The sequence below is a fragment of the Rhinatrema bivittatum genome, chromosome 3 (assembly GCF_901001135.1).
Source record: "Rhinatrema bivittatum chromosome 3, aRhiBiv1.1, whole genome shotgun sequence".
Classification (NCBI taxonomy): domain Eukaryota; kingdom Metazoa; phylum Chordata; class Amphibia; order Gymnophiona; family Rhinatrematidae; genus Rhinatrema; species Rhinatrema bivittatum.
This window is the reverse complement of record NC_042617.1, coordinates 279,945,882-279,970,800: the sequence shown is the minus strand read 5'-3', so window position 1 is coordinate 279,970,800 and position 24,919 is coordinate 279,945,882. Positions and strand designations below refer to the sequence as shown.

The window sequence follows — 24,919 nt, the reverse complement described above, 5'->3', positions numbered from 1 at the left end:
GAACTAGAAGTTGAAGGACAACAGTTTAAAGAGCAAATTAATTGAAAAAGGCATATCACTATTTAGATTTTTAGAACATTGTGAATAATGGTTAAGGTTTTGTGCATAATGCAAAATTCAACAGGGAGCCAGAATTGGAGCAATGTGTTCGAATTTTCAGCAGGAGGTACGCCTGGTACAAAATGTGGGAGGCGGCTTTGTTACATTCACCTCTGCCACCCTTGTGCTTTTGCTGCCATTGCCTCTTCCTCAGAGCCACCATCTCCTCCTGCTGTCAACTGCCATCACTGCTTTGCCTCCTAGTTGGGAACTTTCTCTTCCATCCCTCCACTGTGGCCTGCCTTTCTGGGACTCAGGAGCCCCCTACCATCACCGTAGTCTACCTGTCTGGGAGCCACCTCTGCCCCCTCAGCCACTGAAGCTCGGGGGGGCCTGTTACCTGCCTGCCTGGGAGTAACCACGACAACCACCACCACTGCTACCACCACTGGCCACTGAAGTTGGGTCCAGCATGCCTGGTGGTTCCCCTTGTTACTACCATGGCCACTGAAGCTGGGGGTCTGCTGATTGCCTCCCTGGGAGCCCCACTACCACCATGTCTGAAGGCGCCCCCCCTACTGCATGCTTGGAGCTTCCACCATCTGAGGAAGAGACAGGGGGACAGCCACAGGTCAGAAACATTATTTTGTGTGGTGGGAGGTCTTGCGCTGGGGTATCATAATGCAAACTGAGGTGCATTAATGAAGGGAAATACATTGTGAAAACTGGTGACTTTATTCTTGGTTAAGTGAAATAGAGGAGGTGTGGGGTCCACATCCTTGACTTTTGCTCAGGTCCCCAGAATCCTTAGGACTGACTTTGCCAGTACTGATCAGATACTGAATGACAAATACATGCCCTTTTCTGATCTTTTGCAGTGAGACAGCTTCCTCCAGAGCATGGTGCTGAGTGATGAACTCCTTACTAAGGGATCTCTCGGAATAAAGCTGGACCGGCCTGAGTCAGCCCATGAATCTTGTCTCTTTTATTTGAGTGAAAACACGTAACGTAAACGCACGATTGTGTAACACACGTTCTGCGAACATGTCCGGACCCCCAGGGTGGCTAACGCTGACTCAGTCTGATTTCATTATTTGGGGGGGCTCATGACAGAGCCAGAGAAGGGGTCCTGGACACACAAGTTCAGCTTCAGATAACTTTACTGGCATGACAATTTACACACGTGCCCAAAGAGTAATCCATAAAAGTGGTTGAAGCAAAAGGGAACACCAAAAGAGCAACATACTTCTCTCCATGTAAAAAGAGTTGGCATCGAGTTTTATAACACAAAAAGCGGATGGATGATGGGGGGTGGGGAGATGAGACGATGTCCTGTGTTGTCTTTGGGGATGTTTGGAAACTATTTGTCGCCGAGAGCTAGGCGCACTGTGGGAGGAGGGGGGAGACGGTGACCGAGTGGAAAGAGAAGCAGATGCCGTGCTCTGCTGGGAGATCTGGCTCCAGGGCGTCCCCTCAAATCCGCAAATCGTTGTAGGGGGGCCTGGGAAACGAGGAGAAGGGGGGGAGGGGGGGAGGGGGTGGCGGCTAGAACATCCCTTTCTTTCCAGCCCGCCTTGTAAAAGAAGGTCAAGGCGTTTTGCGGACAGAGTAGGGTTAAGCACATTCTGTCTGCGTGTCTCCGGGACAGGAGGGGGCTCCGCGCTGGGATGAGGACATGTGGGAGTTTGATACAGGGCTGCGTGAGTCATGTCAGCTGCTGGCGTTCTGCAAGTTTAAAAGGAGAGGGAAGCAGGCAGAGTTGCCGGAGAGCCCAAAAAAAAGCAGTGGGAGGAAAAGAAGGGGCGCAGCATTGGCTTTTGTTCTTCCTGGGAACTTAATCTAGCTGAAGTGCTGGGATATCCTGTGACACCGCTGAAAGTCAGCGCTTTTTTTTTTCCCTGCTGAGTTTTATTTTATTTGGGGTTTTTTCCTTTCTTTCTTTCTTTCTTTTTTTTTGCTGGTCGATTGGAACCTCAAGTCGGTCAGAAGGATGAGTTGGCCACAACTGCTGTTCCTCTCGCTCCTGGCCCCGGCTGTACCCTCCAGTGCTGTTCCCACTGCCCTCCCGGCACCCCAGCAGGAAGCTCTGGTGAGTCCCTTGGCCGGTGGGCCACACATTTCTTCTCCATCCTGGCTGGCGGCTGGATGCAAGCAGCAATCCATAAGCCATCAGGGACACCCGGAGCCAATCCTGCCTTTGTACCATTCTTCTCTTCCTATGCTTGAATTCCTAATCCTGTTTTTAACCTGTAAAAAAAAAAATAAATAAATAAAAGCAGGACTACAAATTCCAAAATGCTTAGGGAAGGAAGGCATAAAAGCAAGCCTGGCTCCCCCCCCAGCCACCATATTTTATTGCAGGGATGGCCAACTCCGGTCCTCCAGCGTGACATACAGGCCAGGTTTTCAGGATAGCCACAGTGAATATGCATGAGATAGATGTGCATGCACTACCTGCATGCATATTCATTATGGCTATCCTGAAAACCAGGTCTTGGCTTTTGAGGACTAGAGTTGGCAAGGCATCTGAAAAAACAAAACCCCCGAGTTTTTTTTATGAGATATGGAATGTTGGGACAACAGGAGCTTTTTAGTGAGAAGAGTCTGGCCTTCAGTGGATTAAAGCAGGGTCATCAAATAGCTTCAAATCACCAGAAATAGGCAGAGCCAGTGAACTTGTAATCCTGTTATTCTTAGAGAACTTGAAACTACAAATAATACGGTTTGCGTAAGGGACTCTTTGGAAAGTGGTTGTCTTTTGTTGAAACTACCGTATAAAGCCCTGATTGAAAATTGTAATGGCGTAGAACCAGAACTGATCCAGCTTGCATATATGTAAGAACATAAGAACATGCCATACTGGGTCAGACCAAGGGTCCATCAAGCCCAGTATCCTGTTTCCCACAGTGGCCAATCCAGGCCATAAGAACCTGTCCTGGTCACCTTCTAGTAAAAGGCAGACCTATGGAGAGAAACAAATTACGTTTATTAGATGCCTCTGGTTTTTATCTCCTGTGAATAGGTAAAGCAGCCAATCGGAGAATACCTATGCTGCAATCCGCCTTCTGATTGGTCACTGCTTCCAGGCTTTAGAAGGACTTTCTGTTCTTGGTGCGCTGTGTAAGCCCTGGCTGCCCCCTCGTTGCAGGGCTCAGGTGCTACAGCCATACATCACCACTTTAAATAAGAACTAAAGAAAAGAAGGGAGGGTATTGTTTGTTTTTGTTGTGTGTCTTGTCTGTCTTGAGTAGATTAGCTGCAAGGAGTAAGGACTGTCCTGTCCTTTATATATATATACATGTGTACAGCGCTGCATACAACTGGTACGCAGGACATAAATCATGAGAATAATAATATAGATCTGAAATCACTTTGTAGCTAACCGTGTGTGTCTTCATCTTCCCCCTCAGAGCTACCTGCTGCAGTTCGGGTACCTGCAGAAGCCACTAGAGAAGCTGACAGATGACTTCCAGGATCACGAGGTGCAGGAAGCCCTGCGGTAAGCTGGGAAGCTTCGGCTATAAAGGTTGGGGGGTTGTGAGGTTGGGGGGTTGTGGGGGGAGGGGGGGGGCAGAAGACTGGAGAAAAGGAGCCTTGAAAGCGTATATTCATATATGAAGCAGCCCCTTCTCCTCTCATAGGGTCTTCCAGGCTGCTTCGGAACTGCCCGTCACAGGTGCCCTAGATGAAGTGACCCTGGAACACATGAGGATGCCCCGCTGTGGCATTGAGGACCCATTCAACCAGAAGACCTTGAGATATCTCCTGCTAGGTGAGGTGATCAGAGAGCGGGATGCAGACACCCCTGCTCCAAAGCCACTTTCAGCATATAAGCGTTTTGGAGAGCCAGGATAGTCTTTTAACTACGGGGATAGAGCTGCTCACTCCTGTCCTGTCTGGGACTGCATTTCCTTAAACTGGCGCCCTAAGTGGGGACTAGATGGCTTATTATAGAGCCTGTGGGGAAAGTGATGAGAGATGTCTGGAACGGGATGTGGCTCTGTGCTTGGCGTTAAGTGCTTATTAACCAGCGCTAAATATGAAATGAAGTTTAATGGCTTCAGCCAGAGACAACATTAAAACCAGAATGAACCACAGTTCTCCCCTAGACCGAGAGATAAAGTGACCACAAATGGAACTGGATGTGGCTTCTTTCTTGTCTTAGAAGAAGCACATTTCTGAGTGTCAAAACAGAAATATATATATATATATATATGTATAATGTAAAGACCCCCCCCCCCCCCCCCCCCCGGGATCTCCACTAGTTTTGGCCCCAGTCTAAGATCTGGGATAGAGATGGAGGGGTGCAGAAAGCCCTGTGGGGTTGCTGCAGTCGTAGGCTTCTGCCTGTCAAGAGCAGGCAGGGTGGGAGGTCTGAAGCTGGGAAAGGCGAGGCCCTTACACCCCTGGCTGCACAGGGTAGAAAGGAGATGGTACTTTTATAGCGCCCGACCTGACTGGTGAGGGTGGCTCAAGTTTTGGATTTATGGGGATCTTAGACTTTATTTTTGGAGATTTTTGTGGCTTCCCCTAGTCCTGGCTGAGAAAGGGAAAGGCCCCTGCTCTGTGATGGAGAAGGGTAGGAGAGAGAGAGAATCTTTCCAGTCTTGCTGGGGTGGACTGCGTCTGGAGATTTTTGTGTGCCGCCCTTTTTTTTTGTTTTGGGAGGAAGCTGCTGTCCTGCCTTCCTGCCCAGGGGTGAGGAAGAGGGAGGCGCTTTCCCTGCTGTTGGTGGATTTTCCATTTGGAGGAAGGCATTGAGGCATAAAGGAACTTCACCTGGAGAGAGCCCCCCACTGTCCCTGGAAGAGAAAGGCCTGGCAGAACACCTGACCCTCCGTTATCTTTTGGGGAAGGGGGGCGCTACTACAGCTAGGAAACCCCATTTCCAACCTGCGATCCTGACTTTACCCTGCTCTGAAAGGTAGGAAATCTCGGGACCCAGGTACTGAGAGACACAAGCACAGGTAAAGAGAAGTCTGGGGAATGCGTCTTGACACAGGATGTAACGGTCCGAAAGGTCTGCTGCAGTAAACGCTAAGTTTGGAATGCCCTACCATTCTGTAGTGTGCAGTCTAATTAATTGGCAATTACCTTGCAGCCCATATTGGGGGAATCCAGTCCTGGGGCTGCAGAAACGTGCTGAGGACTTTAAACCCAGGGACTGAGTATCACCTCCTGCCTTCTCAGCACACACTAGAAGAGGGGCTACCGTAATTTTCGATCGTCTTATTATCTTGACAGGTCGTTGGCGTAAGAAGAATTTGACGTATCGGATCTACAGTTACACCGCGGACATGTCGGCCAGCGAGGTGCGAACCGCCATCCGGTCTGCTTTCAAATACTGGAGCGATGTCTCGCCCCTCGCCTTTCGGGAAATCTCCTACGGACGAGCCGATATTCGCATTCATTTCCATCGGCGGGGCTTCGGTTGCTCCCGCCCATTCGATGGGCCTGGTAAGGTCCTGAATAAACGGATTCCCACGCAGCCTGCAAGATTGCACAGCAAGGCCAAGACCCAAACCCTTAACAGTATTTACTGTAATATAAATAATCATTTTGAGAGAGGTTGAAATCTGCCAAAACCTCATCACGTGCGTATAGTGGTGGCGGGGAGGAGGGATTTCCAGGCAGATATTCATCTTTCATGAGATAAATGTAGGCATGCCAGACGTTCAGAACACAGTTCTCCCACAGGGGATATCAACCTTAAGGAGGCTGACTGAGAGTGAGACTGGGGGAAGGCGGGCTCCAGACTAGAGCTTGGGAGCCCTCACAGTGAAGAGTTGTCGGAGAAGAGCGGGGGGGGGGAGAGTCAAGGAATGGCAGAGCTGCCAAAGGGAAGCAGTTTTTAAGAGGGAGACTTTCAGCACGTACGTATGTGTGCGCACTGCACTCCTCCCTCCTCCCCCCCCCCCCCCCCCGATCATTCCAGAAAAATACAACACCCCCTTCCCCCACCGAGCAACTGACACCCACTTCCCTTCCCCACTCCCACCCACACACACAGACTCTCTCTCACTCCTCGTCTATTCCCTCCATCCTAGCTCCAGTCCTCTCGCACTGGATGGAAAACACATGGCACCACAGACCTTGGGGAGAATAAGCATGCCAGACAGCCCATGTCTGCATGGCTGACCAGGGAGATGAGGAGGAGGTAGAATTCAGCTCTCTTCTTGTGCTTCCCAGCAGTCAATCTCCTCCTCACCTTCCCAACATTCACCTCCTCTTGTGACCACCCCCCATCAATTCATCTTCCCCAACATTCACCCCCTTTTTTTTTTTTGCCATCCTCCTAAAGCTTCATCCCCTCTCACAGAAGGACCCCCTTAAACCCTTTCTCCCTCTTCCCCTTACCCACTTTCAGCATTTACCTCCTCTCCCTCTCCCAAAATAGCTCATTTCTTTGACTTTTACTCCAAAGTGTCTCCTTCTGCTCTCCCAGCTCTGCCCTCAGCTGAGTCTCAGTCCCGGGATGGCCAGAGCATTGCTCCAGCCTCTCTCTTCCTGCTTTTCCTGGTTGACAAAGGAATAGGGAGGGGGTGAGGTGGGAGTGGGATGCAGCAGAGTACAAAGTAATTGCCCTGCTCCCTTCTCCAGCCCCTCCATTCTCTCACCACCTGTCCAAATGTTGACAGACAGGAGGGGAGGGGTTGAGGCTGCAGCAGATACAGCAGAGCAGAAAACAATTACTTTGCTCTCTTTTCCAGCCTCTCACTTCATGTTCTCTGCCAGGCTGTGTGGAGAAAATGGGCTGGAGCAGTAAACAGAAAGCTGTTTTCTACTGCGGGGAGTGTGGGGGATGATCCACTAAAGTTGATGCCTCCCATAGACTGTGATTGTGGGTGATATGGCAGGTCTAGAAGAAAGTTTCCCTTCCTGTCATCCAACCTCTCTCTCCCTCTCTCTCTTGTTTTCGTTCTCTCACTGCGTCTGCCTTTGTCTCTCTCTCTCTCTGTCTGGGCTTCTGGCCCTGCAGGTAAAGTCCTGGCTCATGCAGATATCCCTGAGGAAGGGGCCGTACACTTTGATGAAGATGAATTCTGGACGGAGGGATCCTACCGTGGGGTGAACCTGCGCATCATAGCTGCACATGAAATTGGCCACGCCCTGGGGCTGGGGCACTCTCACTATGCCAGTGCCCTCATGGCACCCTTCTATGCTGGCTACAAGCCCAACTTCCGCCTCCATTTTGATGACATCACTGGGATTCAGAAACTGTATGGTAAGTACTGTCCTCAGATCAACTGCAGGATGAATACGTACTGTGGATGTAATGGGCGTTTTTCTCAAAATCATGCTGCAAAGCATTGAGAGAGAATGCAGTCTTACTTCACCTGTTGAGGAAACAGCACTGCAGTTCCCAGAATACCCACTCTGTTTCAGTCAAATGTCATTTCTAATGCGTCGTGAAAATGATTTTAAATATATTTGTTTTCCATTGAAAGGTAAAAAGATCCTCCCTACAGAAGCCGAGGAGATTCCCACTGAGCCTCCAACGACCCAGCCAGTACCCGCAGGGCCCACCAGCAAGGTCCCGAACCCCTGCATAGATGACCTTGATGCTATCATATTGGGTAAGAGCTCTAGGAATGCTCTTTCTGCTCGGACCATGCTCAGTGCTGCTTTTGTGGTCACTCATGGGTCTCTGGCTTCTCCTGTTTGTGTCGATTAAAAAAAAAAAAAAGTTCCCTCTTGGTCTTAGGCAAATCCACAGAGTAACTTCCTGAGTTTACTGTGCCATCTAGTTTAGTGGCTGGCAAAGCAAAGCACTGATAGGAGATCTTTTATAAAGTGGCTTCCTGCTCCTCCAGCCACAGGAGGGCGCTGTGTAACAGAGATAATGCAAAATAGCAGTGACTGGTAGTACAATGGCTACCTGTTGGGAAGGAATAAGGAGGATAGATGTGCAGGTAGGTTGTTGGGCCGAAAATTGGTTGAGTGATAGACAACAAAGGGTAATGGTTAAGTGAAGGCCGTTCTGAGGAGAGAGGAGCGAGTAATGGAGTGCCTCGGAGATCGACCCCGGCACTAGTTCTGTTCAATGTTTTCATAAGAGATATTTCAGAGGGGCTAACAGGAAATGTTTGTCTTGTTGCTGCCAGTGCAAACATCTGCAATAGTTTGGACACTCCAGATGGAACCGAAAAGAATGAGTAGTGAGGCCATCCATAAATGATGTCGCGCTCCCACGGGGTGGGGTACAACTTTTGTGACGGGGGGGGGGGGGGGTTCTAAGTTGAAAGGGGGCTTGTAGATTTGTGATGAAATGTGACTACTGGTGGTGGTGTGTGTGTGTGTGTGTGTGTGTGGGGTGGGGGGGTGGGGGGGTTGTGGGTTGATTTCATGCCAAAATAGTGCGACGCCATTTATGGACAGACCCTGTGTGCAAAGAATATTTGATGAATGGGCATGAGTTTGGTAACTAAAGTTTCATGCAAAAGAAAGTATAGAGTCATGCATTTGAGATTCAGAAGTCCAAGCAGGTAGTACAAGTTTGAGGATGGGGGGTGGGGGGTGGAGAGAGGAGCGAGATATTGATCTGCACCAAACAGGAGAGAAACCTCAGGAAGATCATAAGATAGCAAGTCAGTGGTGAGAACCAGAGAAATGCAAAGGAGCGTAGGAAGCGGTATAACCTGTAGAAACGAGCAGGGAAAGCCTGCAGAGGCCTGGTTTCAGGAATGAGCATGGGTATGGGGTATGTCTGTGTGGGAGGGGGTTGGGGGGGTGTTTGCGGAGAGTGGAGGGTCTGGGTGTATAAAGGGTGTGGGGTTGGATGGGGTTATGTGTGCATGGATGAGTGGGGTATGTGTTTGGCAGTGGGGGGGGGTTGTATGTGGGGATGTAATGCTGTCTTTAGTGGGGGGAGAAAGTGTCTGGGGACATGGGTATGTAGGGTGCCTATGTGTTTTTGGGTGGATCGGGGGTTGTATTTTTTGGGGTATGGCTGTGTGTTTGTAAGTAGTGGATTGTGAGAGAGTGTATGAGTGGGTATTTGTGGGTGGTGTTTATGTGTAAGTTGGATGTGTGTGGCGGGGCTGCATCCATGGCCGTTTCTGGGAATGTGAGAGTTGTAAGTGGGTGTATAGGTGTTGGGGATGGATGTTTGTGTTTGGATAGGTTTGTGGAGGGTAATGTGTTGCAGAGTTGTGTGTAAGAGTCATGGTAGGGGGTGTTTGGTTTTTTTGGGTGGTATGTGTGTGTGTGTGTGTATGTGTATATGTTAGGGTGGCCAACTTTTTCATGGACCAAACTGGGCACCCCACTAAAGTTCATGTTTTAGGAGGGGAGGCAGAGGTGGGAAGGATGGTTACAGACTACTGTCATTTGTCGATCCTCTCATTATTTGGCTTTCAAGCACTCCCCTCAGTATACTTTGTTTGATAAAATGTTATTTCAACTATCCTCATAAAGACATCAACCGCAGCGTCTCTCTTGCAGTTTTGCTCTCTATCACAACTAAAGCCTTTCTAATGCACACCCACTTCCATACTTCCCCATAAACACACAGGGGCGGATTTTAAAACCCCTGCGCGCGTAAATCCTTCTGGATTTACGCCCAGTTGCTTTTCCTTCCGGATTTACGCGCGCAGGGCCCTCGTGCGTCTATTTTGCATAGGCCGCCGGCGCGCGCAGAGCCCCGGGACGCACGTAAGTCCCGGGGCTTCCTGGCGGGGGCATGGCAGGATGACGCAGCGTTTAGGGGGTGGGGCGCAGCGTTTCAGGGGGGGGCGACGTGGGCGTGGTTTCGGCCTGGGGGCGTTCCGGGGGCGTGGCCGCGGCCTCCGGAACAGCCCCCGGGACCGGACCACGGAGCGGGGCAGCCGGCTGATGCACTCAAAGTTACGCCTGCTTTCAGCAGGCGTAACTTTACCAACAAACGTAAGAGGGGGTTTAGATAGGGCCGGGGGGGTGGGTTAGGGAGGGGAAGGTGGGGGGAGGGCGAAGAAAAGTTCCCTCCGAGGCTGCTCCGAAATCGGAGCAGCCTCGGAGGGAACAGGCAGCGCGCGCTGGGCTCGGCGCGCGCAGGTTGCACAAATGTGCACCCCCTTGTGCGCGCCGACCCCGGATTTTATAAGATACGCGTGGCTACGCGTGTATCTTATAAAATCCAGCGTACTTTTGTTCGCGCCTGCTGCGCGAACAAAAGTACGCACTCGCGCAAGTATTTAAAATCTGCCCCACAGCCTTCTATCTTATACGCACACACACACACACACTCTCTCTCTCTCTCACACACACACACACAGCTTCCTCTCTCACACATACACACACACTCCCACACAGCTTCCTCTCTCACACACATTCCCAAACACACAGCTTCCTCTCTCACACACTCCCAAATATACAGCTTCCTCTCTCACACACACATGCACACTCCCAAACACACAGCTTCCTCTCTCACACGCACACTCCCAAACACACAGCTTCCTCTCTCATACACACACACAGTCCCAAATATACATCTTCCTCCCTCACACACACGCAGACTTCCAAACACACAGCCTCCTCTCTTACACAACACACACACACTCCCAAACACACATTCTCCTATTTCATACACACATGCATACTCCCACACAGCCTCCAATCTCATACACATATGCACACACCCAAACACACAGCCTCCTATCTCATACACAGATAGTTCGCTCTCCCTTTCCTTAAAACCTTCCCAGCCTATCATCTGTGTCTCACTTGTGCCACCTTTCATTATGCCCTCCCCCTCCTCTGTGCACGCCTCTTTTGTGCAGCCCTCCTGTCTCTAGTCCCCTCCTTCCCCATGCTCTTTGTCTTTCTCTCCCTCCTTCTTCCCTCCTGTCCCCATCTCCTCCCCAGTGCCTTCCTCTTTCTTATCTCCTTTCCTCCTGTCTCCTTTGTGTCTCTTCTGTCTTGTCCTTCCCTTCGTGTTGTGCCTCTCCCCTTCCCTGTGACCTTTCTTCCTTCCATACCCCCTCTGTGTCTCTTTCCTCCCTTTCTCCCCATGTGCTTATCTTCCTTTCCCTCCCCTTTTCTCTGTGTCCCCCTCTGTCTTTCCCCTTTCCTCACCCTGTGACTGTCTTTTCCCCTCCCTTGGCTAGCAGTACTCTCTCTGGGGTCTTGGCTGAGCACTCAGTGAGGGAGGGGGAGGGACCCAGAGGGCATTGTTGCAGAGATCTGTAGAGCCACTGGGAGCTGAGGGCTGTGCTGTGCCCCGCCTCCTCTCCCCAACCCATCCAATCACAACACAGGAAAGGAGGCAGGAGGGCAGGGACACAGCTCAGCTCTGCCTCTGTCTTTCCCTATAACCAGGAAGCTGTGGGAAAGAGGAGCCTCTTGCAAAAACCGGATTTTCAGTGTCCGGTCAGTACTTCTGACCGGACACTGTACAGCAGAGTGAAAACCTGACTGTCCGGTGTGTGTATGTAGGTGGTGGTGTGATTGGGGCAAATGTGTTTGTATATAAGGATCTGTGCAAGGTTATGAACTGAGAAGTGCATCATTTGTTTTCTCTGTCTCCTTGGTTTGTGGGTGTGTTGATGTGCAGGGTGCATGTGTATGGGGGTTGTAGGGATACATGTGGGAGTGTGGGGAGAGTATGTGTGTGTGTGTGGGGGGAGTACATTTGAGGGCATGTGTGGGAACAGTATGTGGGTGTGGGGGGTTGTATGTGTGTGCGCATGGTGATGGGTGTGGCGAGTGTGTACTTTAGAAGCGTCTTTTTGTGTCATCCTTTGCCAGTTGCTTCACTTATTGTCCCTGTTTCTGCCTCTGCCTGTGTTGCTCTGTTGCAAAGTGCTAGTAGAGTTGGGGGGGGGGGCATTTGGAATGGAGCACTGGTCAGCATTCTAACAGTTCAAACAGATTCTAACAGATTCCCATAGAAAACAATGGGAATATTTTTTTGAGGTTTGGTTCTCTAAAAATACTTATCTGATGTCAAACTTCTCAAAGATATTCACATTATCTTCCTCCATCCCATTTTTTTGAGTTATTGAGCCTACCGATAGATAGATGGACATCAATCTCTTTTACATAATTCTTTCCAACGTTCTTTATGTTGGTAAATATAAAAAAGAGGGGATGATGTCTCTGTTCACATGGGCCTAGCGTCCATAGTGCACAGTGGTGCACAAGCACCAGCAACTTTGAGACGGGGTGTGCTGTGCACCACCAATTGCATGCACATCCAGGACAGCAGCGGGCCACGAAGAGGAAGAGGCCCAGGAGGCCACCGGCGGACCCCATCTCACTGGTGGCTGAGAAGAGGAGAGGCCTGGGAGGCTGCTGTTGGACCCCATTTCACCAGCGGCTAAAGAGGAGGTCTGGGAGTCTGCCAGCGGCCGAGAAGAGTAGCAGTCCTGGGAAGCCACCAGCAGCTGAGAAGAGGAAGAAGCCCGTTCTTCTGCTTCTTTGTGTGCCAGCCTTCAAACTACATGCGGCCAGTATGAGCTCTATGCTGATCTCGTGCATCGCGAGATTAGTGTGAATGGCGTGGGGCAGGCATGCGAGGACCAGCAAGAGAATGGGCTCCTTCCTCTTCTTGGCCACCGACGGCCTCCCAGGCGTGCTCTTCTCAGCCGCTGGTGGCTTTCCAGACTCGCTGGGGAGGCCTGCCTGTGTTTTGTCTTTATGTATGTGAGTGAAAGGAAACCTGATTGGGTTTGAATGTGTGTGTGTGTATGAATGGTAGTCTGCCTGGGTGTGTGTGTGTGAGAGAGAGAATGGTAAGCTGCCTGGGCGTGTGTGAACCTGACTGTGTGTGCGTGTGTGTGTGTTTGTAGTGTGAATGTAACCTACCTGGGTGTGAGGGGGTGTGTATGTGGGAATGGGAGCCTGCCTGGGAGTGAGTGCGTGAATGGGGGCCTGCTTGGGGGGGGGATGTGAATGGGATCCTGCCTGAGTTTGTGTGTGTGTGAGAGAGCATGTAAGAGTGAGAGTGTGTATGTGTGTGTGTGAGTGAGTGAGAATGGGAACATGCATGTGAGTGTGAGAGCGTGTGTGTGTGGGAGTGTGAGCCTGTGTGTGAATGAGAGCAGGTAAGAGTGAGAGCTTGCGTGTGTGTGTGGGAATAGGAGCTTGCATGTGAAAGAAAGCATGTGAGCATGAGAGCCTTCATGTGAGAGAGGACATGCAAGAGGTGGATCCTGTGTGAGAGAAAACTTGTGTGTGAAAGCACGCATGTGAGAGAGAGCCTGTGTGTGTATGTATGGAGGAAGGAAAGAAGACAGGAGGAGAAAGAAGAAACAGAATAAAAGAGACCCTGAAAAAGGAATAAGAAAAAGAGAAGGGGAAGGGGAAAAAAAAGACTGGGACCAACTGATTAGAAAAATAAGATCAGACAACAAAGGTGGTAAAAATTATTTTGCCTTTCAGCAATTGGAATATATCTTTTTGGGAATGTGCATTTCTTATATATTTGTATTTTGCTTTTTCTTCAGTATTCCAGCGTTCACAGAGTTTGGTTTTGCCTGCATATTTGTTTCTAATTTGTAGTCCCTTATTCTGTATTAGGTAAGAGTCTGTCTGTGATGTGCATGTGTGACAGAGGTGCAGTATTTTGACTAGCATGTAGTTTCTCTGTAGGGATTTGTAGCAGTCTGGCTTGTTCTATTTGACCAGTAGGTGGTGTATTAATGTTCTAGGGCCTGGTGTGTCACACACGGACTCTCGCAAGCAGGCGCATGGGAGAGAGAGAGCCTTTGTGTGTGAGAGAGAGGGAGTGTGTGTCAGAGCATTGGCATGCATATGGGCAGGCCCAGTGCCACCAGGTGAGAAAACCATGCAATTGTTTGGGGCGGCACACCCGGTGGGGCAGTGTTGGGATCAGGGAAAGGCCCGTGCTGCCTCCTGTGGATCCGATCCCACCAGCAGCGGAAGAAGGAGGCCCTTGGTGCCACCGTTGGACCCATTCCTACCAGCGGCAGAAGAAGAGGAGGCCCAGGGTGCCACTGGTGGACCTGATCCCACCAGCGGCGGAAGAAAGAGGTCCATGCTGCCAAGAAAAAGCAGTGCGGCCCTGCTGAAATCAACAGTGTAGTCAGCGCTGCCTTGGTAAGTGGAGAAGCCATGCGACCCCGCCAGAATCAGCAGTGTTGCTAGCAGAGCCGCGCTGCTTTTCCACTTAATAAGGCAGCGCTGACCACGCTGTTGATTTTGGCAGGGCCGCGGGGCTGAGGAGGAAGAGGAGCGCACCCTGCAGGAAGCAATCCAATGTCCCGTGGCCAGAAGTAGTTCCCTTGGCCACGGGGGCTGAAGAAGGAGACTATGCTGCTGCTGCTGTCACTACCGCCTGCTAAGTCAAGGGAAGTGAGTGAGAGAGAGCATGTGTGCTTGTGTGTGGGAGAGTGAGAGAGAGCATGTGTGTGTATGAGGGAGCATGTGTGTAGAACTACCTCAGTTACTCTCTGCCTGATAATCCATGACCATTTCAGGGTATCTGGAAATCCAAAGTTCCCAGGTATGGAGAGCGTGAATTTTAAAAATCCTTTTTAGTTTTATTTTTCAGGTGTTATTTGCTGTGTCTGCTGTTTTGAAATATTTTATTACTGTTTGTGACATATAAAACAACTTGTATTTGAGTTTTTAATTACTGTATTTGATCTTTTATGCATCAGTTTGTAAATATTATTAGTATGTTTTAGTATTATGATTATGCATTTATTTTATTTCTTGATTTTATTGTTTGATGTTTGAGGAATGGTGATGGTTCTGTTTTCTCATTGTTGCACTATATAGAGAGTCTGGCTTCTTGCAGTTTCCAGTTCAGTTTTTATCTATGCGCTTGTGGGGCAGATTTTCAAAGGGTTATGCACATACAATACGTGCGTAACCCCCGAAAAGCTGCTCCTGCGTGCGCCGAGCCTATCTTGCATAGGCTCGGCAGCACGCACAAGCCCCAGGACCTACCAACGGCCCTGAATATGAGAGAGGGAATGTGTGAAAGAATGAATGTGTTAGTATATGTGTGTGTGTGTGTGTGAATGAGAGAGAGAAGAGAGAGTTTGTGTGGCCCTACTTCCCCAATCTATGATAATCTCAGGGTGAGTGGAAATCAAAAGGTCCCAGATATGAAGAGCAGGAAATGTTTTAATCCTTATTATTTTTAATTATTGGGTGTAATTTTATTTTTCTATTGTTTTGCAACATTTTATTGCTTTTTTGGGGAAATATTAGATCCTTTCTCTGAGCTTCTGGAAAATCATAGGAAGAAAGGATGTTTTATTCATCAGATGTTTTGAAATATTTTATTGATGTTCCATAAATATTAGAACAAATTTATGCAAGTTTTTTTAAATTATTAATATTTGTCAACTGTGTTGAATTTATTTTTTTATTATCATGGTTTTAATATTTTGAATGATGTGTTATATCTCTTGATTTTATTGTTTGATGTTTTACAAGGAATAATAATACAGTTGGGCTTCTGGTTTCCAGTACAGTTTTTGGTGGCGCATTTCTGTTTTATATTTGGTGAGGGTTTGTCTGAATTTTAAAGGTCCAGTTCTTGTGTAACTTGAATTCTTGCTGTGAAAATGATGGTACTTATCATCACTGACTTTTAGGCATTATGGTCTTCTCTTCCTCATTTTTATTTTAAATAGAAGTTTACTCTTTATTAATTTCATTTGCATGTCAGAAAATGGTTTTGAATATTCTTGCAGAAAATTTTTTTTTCATTCACTTTTTATTGTAACTGATGTTAGTAGATTAGGCAATTATGTAACGGATGTATTTAGCTCATTTTCCCTCTAAGGATTGAGTTGTTGTGAGTATAAAATTGATAGGCTTTTTGCATCAAAGAATGTAGTGCTCACAAGGTAATGTAGGAGGGTGCACTGTGTTCTAGGGCACCTGATAGCAGCAAATTTTCTGGTGCACCGCCAGCTTCAGCAGTCACCCTACGTCCCTGTCTGTGCAGGTTGCTGGTAAGAGCTCATCCAGAGTATTGTGTCCACATCTGAATATAGATAGAGCAGAGGCAGTCCAGAAAAGAATTGGTTTAGATTTTCTGATGACAAGCAGACTCAGTGATGGGCCATGAGAGCATCGTATGGCCTGAGCTTCTGGAAAATCTTTCCAGGCATGTGCAAGATATGTCTGGAATTTGGATCTTATCGGGAAACGTCATTTTCAAAATGCTGTGCTTCAGGCCCTACATAGCAGACTGCCAGGGTTTCAGGGCTCAGTGCCTTCTGGCAAGAGGCTGAACAATTCCTTCCATCTTTCCCTCAAGAGAAAAAGGATGAGTTTTGTACCCTTGGGGCAAAGGGAATGAGCGTGGACTACATCTAGACCGCTTGGCCTATGATGCTTTTGGCATGGCATTGAGAATCTCTGCTGTGGCGATAGACTCTCACATGCTCTTAGGTCTGATAGCAGCCAGTTTCAGTTTTCAGAGAGGATGTCATGGAACGCTTGGAGATGTTCTATGATCTGGACATCACCTTTTTAACAAAAAAAAAGGTAAAGTACTGGAGCTCCATTGAAAAAAAAACCCCCACTGTGCCAAGGTTCATATCCTCTCCAACTCCATCTTATTTATACTTTACAGAAGAAAGCTCCAACCCTGCCTCTGGCACCTTGGAGTTCAACAACAGGAGGCAACCCTTTCCTCAGACACAGGGCTCAAGGCCCGTGAAGAGAGGAGCTCTAAGCCCCAAACTGCCACCCAGTCAAAACCAGAGTTGGGTTTTGACTGAATCCAGAGAGGATACTTAGTCTGCCAGTCTGTGTACTGGAAGATTCTGTTCTGGGGTAAAAGCTAAGTATTTTTGCAAATCATTGGCCCTTATAGCCTGGGGCAGCTGAGTCTTCCAGATTAGAGCTACTAGGATACCTCCCCTTTTATAGTCCAAAGCAGTTAAACTTAGCCCGTGGTGGTTTTGGTCTCCTTGAGGAGATTTGCAGGGCTGTGATGTGGAGTTCGGGTCACACATTCACATCTCAGTATTGTCTAGATAGGGCTTTTTGGTGGGATTGTAAATTTAGACTGTCCATCCTCCAGCGCCTATACGAGAGATACGGCCCAACTCTAGCCCTTCTAAGGCCCTTTGTTATAACTTTGGATCGTATTTTCTGTTGTCACTGTTCCTATTGACAAAGTGCAAGTGTGTATATAGATACATATATATACACACACACACACTCACACTCTCTCTCTCTATATATATAATATACATATTATATATATAATAGATGGGTCATATGACCCAAGCAAAGATTTCTCTGAGCTTCTGGAAAATCATAGGAAGAAAAAAAAAAAGACAAGTCAAGGTTTGCCAACAAGCAAAAATGTTTGGCAGGAACTCTCTCTTCTAAGTTTTTGCCCGTTGGCAAACCTTGTCCTGTCTTCCTTTTTTTGTTTAATTTTCCAGAATTTCTGGGAAAAACTCCACTTGGGTGATATGACCCAGCTGTGTGGCTCTTTGCTCTGCTGTCGTGAGGGAATACTCGCTTCAGGTAAGCAACTTCACCATCTGTACCAAAAGCCCCAGACGGTGAAACATAAGGCTCTAAAGAGGAAAGGAAGCTGTAGAGCAAGAGATCATAATATAAAATTAAAAAATAACCCAAGCGACTATGTCTTCGCAGAAAGCAGGGGAATACATGGAACAGCCTCCCAACGGAGGTTGGTAGAGGCCAAAACAGTAACAGAATTTCCAGGAAGCCGGTGATCACTAGAGCAAGGGTAGGCTCTGTCAATCTCGCATCGGGAACAGGTGGACTGGCTGGGCCTCGAGGTCTCTGTCTGCTGTCATTTCTCTGTGCTTCTAGGATAGCTGGCCTGGGAAGGTGCACGACATGAGGCTTGGCCAGCGGATGATCGGCGGGACCGAAAGAACGATGCATCGCCGTGTCCATTGCGCCTCCCTCACCCACCACTGTTTGCTGTCTTCCCCCAATCCAGGTCCCTACGATAAGACCTACGCTTTTAAGGGCGACTACGTCTGGACCGTCACTGACTTCGGCATCAACCCCCTGATGCAGATCAGGTCCCTGTGGAAGGGGCTCCCGGGGAACCTCGACGCCGCGGTCTATTCCCCACGCACCAAGAAAACCTATTTTTTCAAAGGTGAGGCAGCTTCTGATGGGAGCGAGTTTTATCCCCTGTAATACTTGCCAGGCTTTCAGTTTTATGGAGGGGAGGAGGAAAAATTGGTCTGATGCTTTTCCTTCCATATTTTTCCACATTTATTATTAATTCTGTTTGAGCAGAGCTGCCATGGGACCTGATTCAAGGAGAGAGATTTTTGGCCAATCCTTGTTTTTTTTTTAACTCACTTCCTAGTACTCTGTGGTATTTGTAGTCCCTGTTTCTACCATTTGAAATCTCCCTCCTTCAACTGGTTATATGGCAGCTGTGTGTGTGCTGGATATTTGTACACAGGAGCTTAAGCATAGATCCCCTTAAAATAAAGCATTTTTTGCTTTTTCCAACTTTTTTTTTTTTTTTTTTACTTTATGCTAGCTATTTTCATTTTTTATAATAACGAAACATTGGTCCCAGGGAGGGTATTTGCAGTCAGGGCAGTCAGCCAGCTCAGAACGCGAGTCATTTCCACCCTCCGAACTCCATTTCCCATGGTGCCCGTTCCTGAGCTGCCGGCTCAAGAAACTTTATTGGCATGACATTTTGTATCTATGTCACTATGACCATCATCTAGTGTCAGGAAAAGAGAACACGGTCCCCCTGCAGAGTGGTGCAGCCCTGCTACTGGTAGGGAGGGGGGAGGGGGAAGGGGATGGGGCACTGTGGGAAGTGAAGAACAGTGCAGAGAGGCTTCCTGTGTCCCCTGCAGATTCATGCTGGTGTTGAAGCGGGGGGTGGGGGGGGGGGGGAGGCATTGTAGGAGATCCCTAACCTGGTTTTGCTCCATCCCACTGCAGGTGACAAAGTCTGGCGCTACACGGACTTCAAACTCAACTATGGCTACCCCAAACTGCTGACTCGTGTGCCTCCTAATCTCAACGCGGCTTTCTATTGGCCGGTGAACCAGAAGATTTTCCTGTTTAAGGTAAGCGAGTAAGAAGCTCTAAAAATCTGGCAGGTGCCAAGAGTCCTGGGGAAGGGGGAAAGAGATGCCTCCAGGGGTGGGGCTGAGGATGTTATGATCGGTCTCTGTGGCCCTGGTTTGAGCAGGGAGCCCCCCCCTCCCCCAGCTGGGGCTGCCATTGGCGATGGAGGGGTTGACCTCCCAACTCCCACCCTCACCCCAATTCTGAGGCATGGCTGACGGCCCTGTTTAAACACCTCCCTCCAGCCTGTGTGCAGCAGAGGCTTCGCAGTAGCATAACTGCTTTGTATGCGATGCTTGTGAAAGTATGGTGCTGGGGAGACCATGGCAGTGCATCCTCATACACAGGCAGTTGTCCGTCCGTCTGCTTAGCGAGCAGCAGGCAAATCCCAAAGACTGCATTTGGGACGTCTCTGCACAGCGTTGCGGCTCGTTTCTGCCAAGTGCCCTGCATCCGATGTGGAAGAAGCACTTGGGCTCGTCTCACTGCATGGGGCAAACTTTTCAGACTGTGCGTTTTGGGGTGTATTTTACCTGTGGACTTTGCCTCAGGTTTCCAAGCAAAACGCACCCTGGACTTTGGTTTTGAGACTTGCCGTGGACACTTAAGACATTTGCAGCTGCTCGTTCTGCAGGGGATCCCTCCCCCCAAGGAGAATAACGGGCTTAGGGTTGAAAATGTGATCTACAGCCATCACTTCCCTTCCCCCGATCCACGCACGCCGCCAGGAACGCCTCCTCTCGGCCCCGCAAAGTGTGCACATGTTGCGGAACGATGCCCGAGCTTTCAGCCGCCTCGAGGGAGAGCAGTTATAGACAGCCAAGTTAATGGGGGTCAATCACACTGATTACTCAAAGCAAACTGCTTTGAACCTTTTTCTCCAAGCTTGGGAAGTGACGCAGAGTTAATAATTCCAGGCAGTGTGAGGCTAAGTAAAAGTCCCTCCTGCAGAAACCATTCAGGCATCTTCTTATTGCGCCTGTTAGAAGCATACAAACAATTCACTGGGCGCAAGCCCTATCATTCCCAGATGGCTTCCCTGCCTTTCACCCTAGAAAACGTTCCCCTTTTTAAAGGAGCGGGATACCCCCGACGGGTGCCTTCTTCCCCTGGCTCCCTGCCCGACTGGCGCACCTGTGCTCTTCCTAATCCAGACTGCTTCTTCTTTCAGGGCGACGGCTACTGGCAGTGGGATGAGCTGGCCTGGACGGACTTCAGCTCGTACCCAAAGAGAATCTCCAGCCTCTTCACGGGGGTCCCCTCGGGCCTGGATGCCGCCTTGACCTGGAAAAACGGCAAGACCTACTTCTTCAAAGGGGACAACTACTGGCGGGTGAACAAGCAGCTGCGGACAGAGCGGGGATACCCACTCAGCAAGTCTGAGCGCTGGATGCAGTGTCAGAACATTGATTAGAGGGGGACCCCCAGCTCCCCGATTCCTCCTCTCCAGTCTGTGGCCCCCAGATGGGGGGAGCATCATGTGGGTGCTTCAGTTTCCTCAACAACTGCTGCCTGCGGAAGGTGCTACTGTCACTAACACGCTCCCCGGGGGGTAGCTGCTCATGCTGGAAATGCACCACAGTGGGCAGCTGGCAAGGGCCGGGGACTATAGCTGTAGTGATGTGCACTTGTGTGGGGGCAGGAGGGGGGGGGTGCAGCTTTCAGCCCCTGGCAAGGTATTCTACAGGTCCCAGGCTTTCCCTTGGATCTCTTAAGGGCCTGATTTGCTAAATGCTTTTTTCATAATCCGCATCTATTGGGGGGAGGAAATAGCTTGGCTCAGAGGTGCAGGTAACCTCCGCCATGCACGTCACAAGACATTTATTCATGGGGGGGGGGGGGGGGGGGGGCAAGGGTAACATGGACCAATACTAAGGGTTGCAGGAAGGTTTCAGACAATGCTCAGCCTCTCCAGTGCATCCTGCCACGTGCCATCGTGAGAGAAGAGGACAGGCCCCAGCCAGCCTCGGGTTTAGCCTGATAAACGGTAGCTTCCAGGACCTGGCTGCGCCTGCAGGCCCTGAGAGGGACAAGGCGGATCTGGGCGCGGTTAATCGGGGACTCTAAACATTTACCAAGAACATTTTTCAGAAACCATCCTTCCCAATCCTAGAAAAAAAAAAAAGTAAAACAGTCCCCGTCTAGCTAGTCCATCCCTGCTCCTTCCGTACAGACTCCTTATGGGATCAAGGGATATTAAGACACCCATTGTATAGCACTTTGCTCCATTCCAGCTTTTTTTTTTTTGTGAGCACCACATTTCTCACGTACATTACTCTGACCACTTCCAGTCATAGGAAAAGCTCAAACAACTATGCATTGGGAATCCAAATTGTTCCTTGGGCAAGTCTCACATTGCTTACCAGCTCCAGAAGCATTCCTCAAAAAAAAAGTTAAACATTTTGTATACTAAAATGCTTTTTTTTTTTTCATTTTATTGTATGCAAAGTTAAAATAAGCACAGTGTTGCAAATATTATAGTAACTGACAAGATGATAAAGACCAAAAATGTTCAGCCAATTTGCACAGCAAGGGGTTTAGAGTTGTAACTGCCACTCCATGCAGAAATGTTTCACCCAAAAGTAATACCGGTTCCATCTGTTCTTCAGTTTTGGCCTTCAGCTACTCTGACTCCCCTGTGTTTACCCTTTTCAATTCTGTTCCCATTTTGGTCCTTATCCCCTTTTGGAGGATTGGGTTCTATACATCCACCAACCTTGCTGTGAAAAATTATTTCCAGAGTCTGCCCCCGTGGAGCTTCATATTTTGATCCCTAAGCCTACAGCTTCCTTTCCATCAGCAAAGGTTTGATTCTTGTCCATCATGCATACCTTTCAGCTATTTAAAAGTATGGATCATATCTGCCCCGTCTCTCTTCTCCTCCAATGTCCTTCACTGCAGACCCCACACCAGTTTGGGTGCCTTTCTCTGGACCACTTGTAACGTATTGGAGATACAGCCTCCAACACCAAACACAGCACTTTAGGGAGTGACTGTTCCCTGTCACTTAGTTTGCATCTCTCTTAAATGAAAATAAGTTCAGAATAAAAACTGAATTTAACAGGATAAGACATTTTAAAATAAATGCTACTACTCATTAGTTATTAACAATAAATCTAGCTCATTTACAGAATCCTTCTGGAATTTTTTTTTTAATACAAATGTACTACTTAAAAAAAAAAGGTATGGAACGAAGCCAGAACTATGAGGATTTGGAGAACTCAAATCATACGACATGTGAGATCTTTTACACAAAGCTTAAGTGTGGTACTCAGGCCACAATGTTACTTGGACAGAAAACTAATCAACATTAGTCACATCTCCTCTAGAAGTATCTGTTTGCAAATAGTCACTTTACAACAGTGCTGAAGATGACCTATTATAATTACTGCTACTCAGGATTTATATTAAAAAAAAAACGAGGCAGCTGCTGGAAGGTAGAAAGAAAGCATGACAGTGCTTTGCAAAGCTTATCATCGCCAGAGGCTGGTGCGGGATCTGTGTCTGCGTGGGTGAGAGCAGGTACCATTGCTGCCATCTTTCTAATAAGATGTAAAATGTCTTGGCCGAGTTAGAAGCACAGAACCAAGAGAATGGAGTATGCGGATCCAGATACAGGCAGATGAACTAAGTCTCTCGTGTCCTCTAGCCCCCCAGCCACAAAATGGGGAAAAGACATTAGGACATCTGGTGCCATACTCTTAAATTAATGAAACCAATCAAACCCCCTGCACCTGTTACTGTCCAGGTTCATTTCCAAGTCAGCAAGAAGTACCGTATTTTTCGCTCCATAAGACGCACCTGACCATAAGACGCACCTAGGATTCAGAGGGGGAAAATTAAAAAAAAAAAAAAATTGTGCTAAACCGGCTCTGCGTCTGGGCGTCTTATGGAGCAAATTAGGGGAGTGCATAGTTTTTTTTTTTTCTCCCCATTTTGTTTTCGGGTCTGGGGAGGGCCATTTCGGTCCACTCCCCAGATCAGAAAATTTTTCTTTCTGTGGGAACCCCCAAACCCCCCCCCCATCCCTTTAAATTAACAACCTCCACCCCCCTGACCCCCCCAAGACCTGCCGAATTAATTTCCTGCAACCCCCCACCCTCCTGACCCCCCCAAGACCTGCCGAATTAATTTCCTGCAACCCCCCACCCTCCTGACCCCCCCAAGACCTGCCAAACGTCCCTGGTGGTCCAGCGGGGGTCCAGGAGCGGTCCGGGAACGATCTCCTGGGCGTGAGCCGTCGGCTGCCAGTAAACAAAATGGCGCCGACGGCCCTATGCCCTCACTATGTCACTGAGACCGACCGCTGCTATTGGTCGGTCTCAGTGACATAGTGAGGGCATAGGGCCGTCGGCGCCATTTTGTTTACTGGCAGCCGACGGCCCTATGCCCTCACTATGTCACTGAGACCGACCGCTGCTATTGGTCGGTCTCAGTGACATAGTGAGGGCATAGGGCCGTCGGTGCCATTTTGTTTACTGGCAGCCGACAGCTCACGCCCAGGAGATCGTTCCCGGACCGCTCCTGGACCCCCGCTGGACCACCAGGGACGTTTGGCAGGTCTTGGGGGGGTCAGGAGGGTGGGGGGTTGCAGGAAATTAATTCGGCAGGTCTTGGGGAGTCGGGGGGGGGGGTGTTTGTTAGATTTTTGTTTGGTTTTTTTTTTATATTCGCTCCATAAGACGCACATACATTTTCCCCCCACCTTTGGGGGAAAAAAAGTGCGTCTTATGGAGCGAAAAATACGGTATGTTTGAATAGTTTTTGACAGCTCCCCAGGGAAAAAGAAACTAGGGTGGGTGTGGGGGGGGAATGCACCGTTTGGGATCAGAGTGGCAATGAGACAGGGCTGGCCTCCTGCTCCCGATTCCTCCAATAATGCTCTTTGAAAGGCTCCTTTTGTGAGTGCCTGAGGAAGAACAGAAGGATGCCAGCAGTACACAGGAGGACAGTGCTGTATGCTCCCATGCCTCACACACCTTGGCTTTCTAATTATTAAAAATATTTGTACTATTCTAGATCTGAAATTGCATTTTTTGTGCCAAATGTAAACATTCAGTTATTGGTTAAAAAAAAAAAAATCACAACTGAAAATAAAGGACCATGGCACGTTAGGTATTTTAGGAGTCAAGGCAGGCAAGCTTATTTGCATCTGACCTTACCCCTTCTGCCTCCAGCTCCTCTGTCTCTCCACCCTGTGTCCCAGGCCTCTTTTCTTGCCGTCTCCTCCCCCCCCCCCCCCCTCTCCCAAAACTGCCCAGTAGGTGACAACTGCACTTTTCCTAGAGTTTCAGCTGGTGCTAGCCCACGCTTACATTTCACACATTTTTTCCCCCCCATCTGCATGGGGCTTTGTGTCTTTGGGACAGCTGTCCCCAACCCACTCCCACACCGCTTACAGTCCTAATACCTACTTCAGAAATCAACCACAAGGCAAAAGAAAAGAAAAAAATGGGTTTTTCATCCTAGGTTTTGGTAATGCTTTAAGGCATGTTCTTCCTTGTGAGTGCTGCAGCTGTCACCTGAACAGGCTGCTGGGTGGCTCCAGGCTATAGCTGCAGCTGGAAGCAGGAGGAAGTGTGTACTGCAGCAGATATTGATGTTTCCTCCTCCTCCCTCCCCCCCCCCCCCCAAAAAAAGGATATGCCCAGAGCAAGCTCAATACGTTTCCCCCCCCCCCCCTCGTTTCCTATCACCTTTTAATTTGTTTAAACCCACTACAACACCCAGGCCTTAAGGAAAAAAAAAAGCAAAACAAAAAACACACCCATCAACTAGTTACTCAGCCATAGGTCAGTCTGTTTCTTTAGTGAGAGCTGGGGCCTTACCAGGTGTAGTTTTAATAAATGTGTGAGCTGAAATGGCTTTCACAAGACCA

General features: G+C 48.8%; 1 protein-coding gene across 1 annotated transcript; it reads left to right on the top strand.

Moving 5' to 3' along the window:
- The first annotated feature begins 1,609 nt into the window (after positions 1 to 1,609).
- Positions 1,610 to 20,885, top strand: MMP19 (matrix metallopeptidase 19). Its single transcript, XM_029594804.1, has 9 exons — positions 1,610 to 2,128; positions 3,450 to 3,538; positions 3,681 to 3,811; positions 5,284 to 5,496; positions 7,019 to 7,264; positions 7,488 to 7,616; positions 17,933 to 18,097; positions 18,913 to 19,040; positions 20,213 to 20,885. The coding sequence occupies exons 1-9, from the start codon at positions 2,030 to 2,032 to the stop codon at positions 20,453 to 20,455; spliced, it is 1,443 nt and encodes a 480-aa protein (XP_029450664.1). The 5' UTR covers positions 1,610 to 2,029; the 3' UTR covers positions 20,456 to 20,885.
- The last annotated feature ends 4,034 nt before the right edge of the window (positions 20,886 to 24,919 follow it).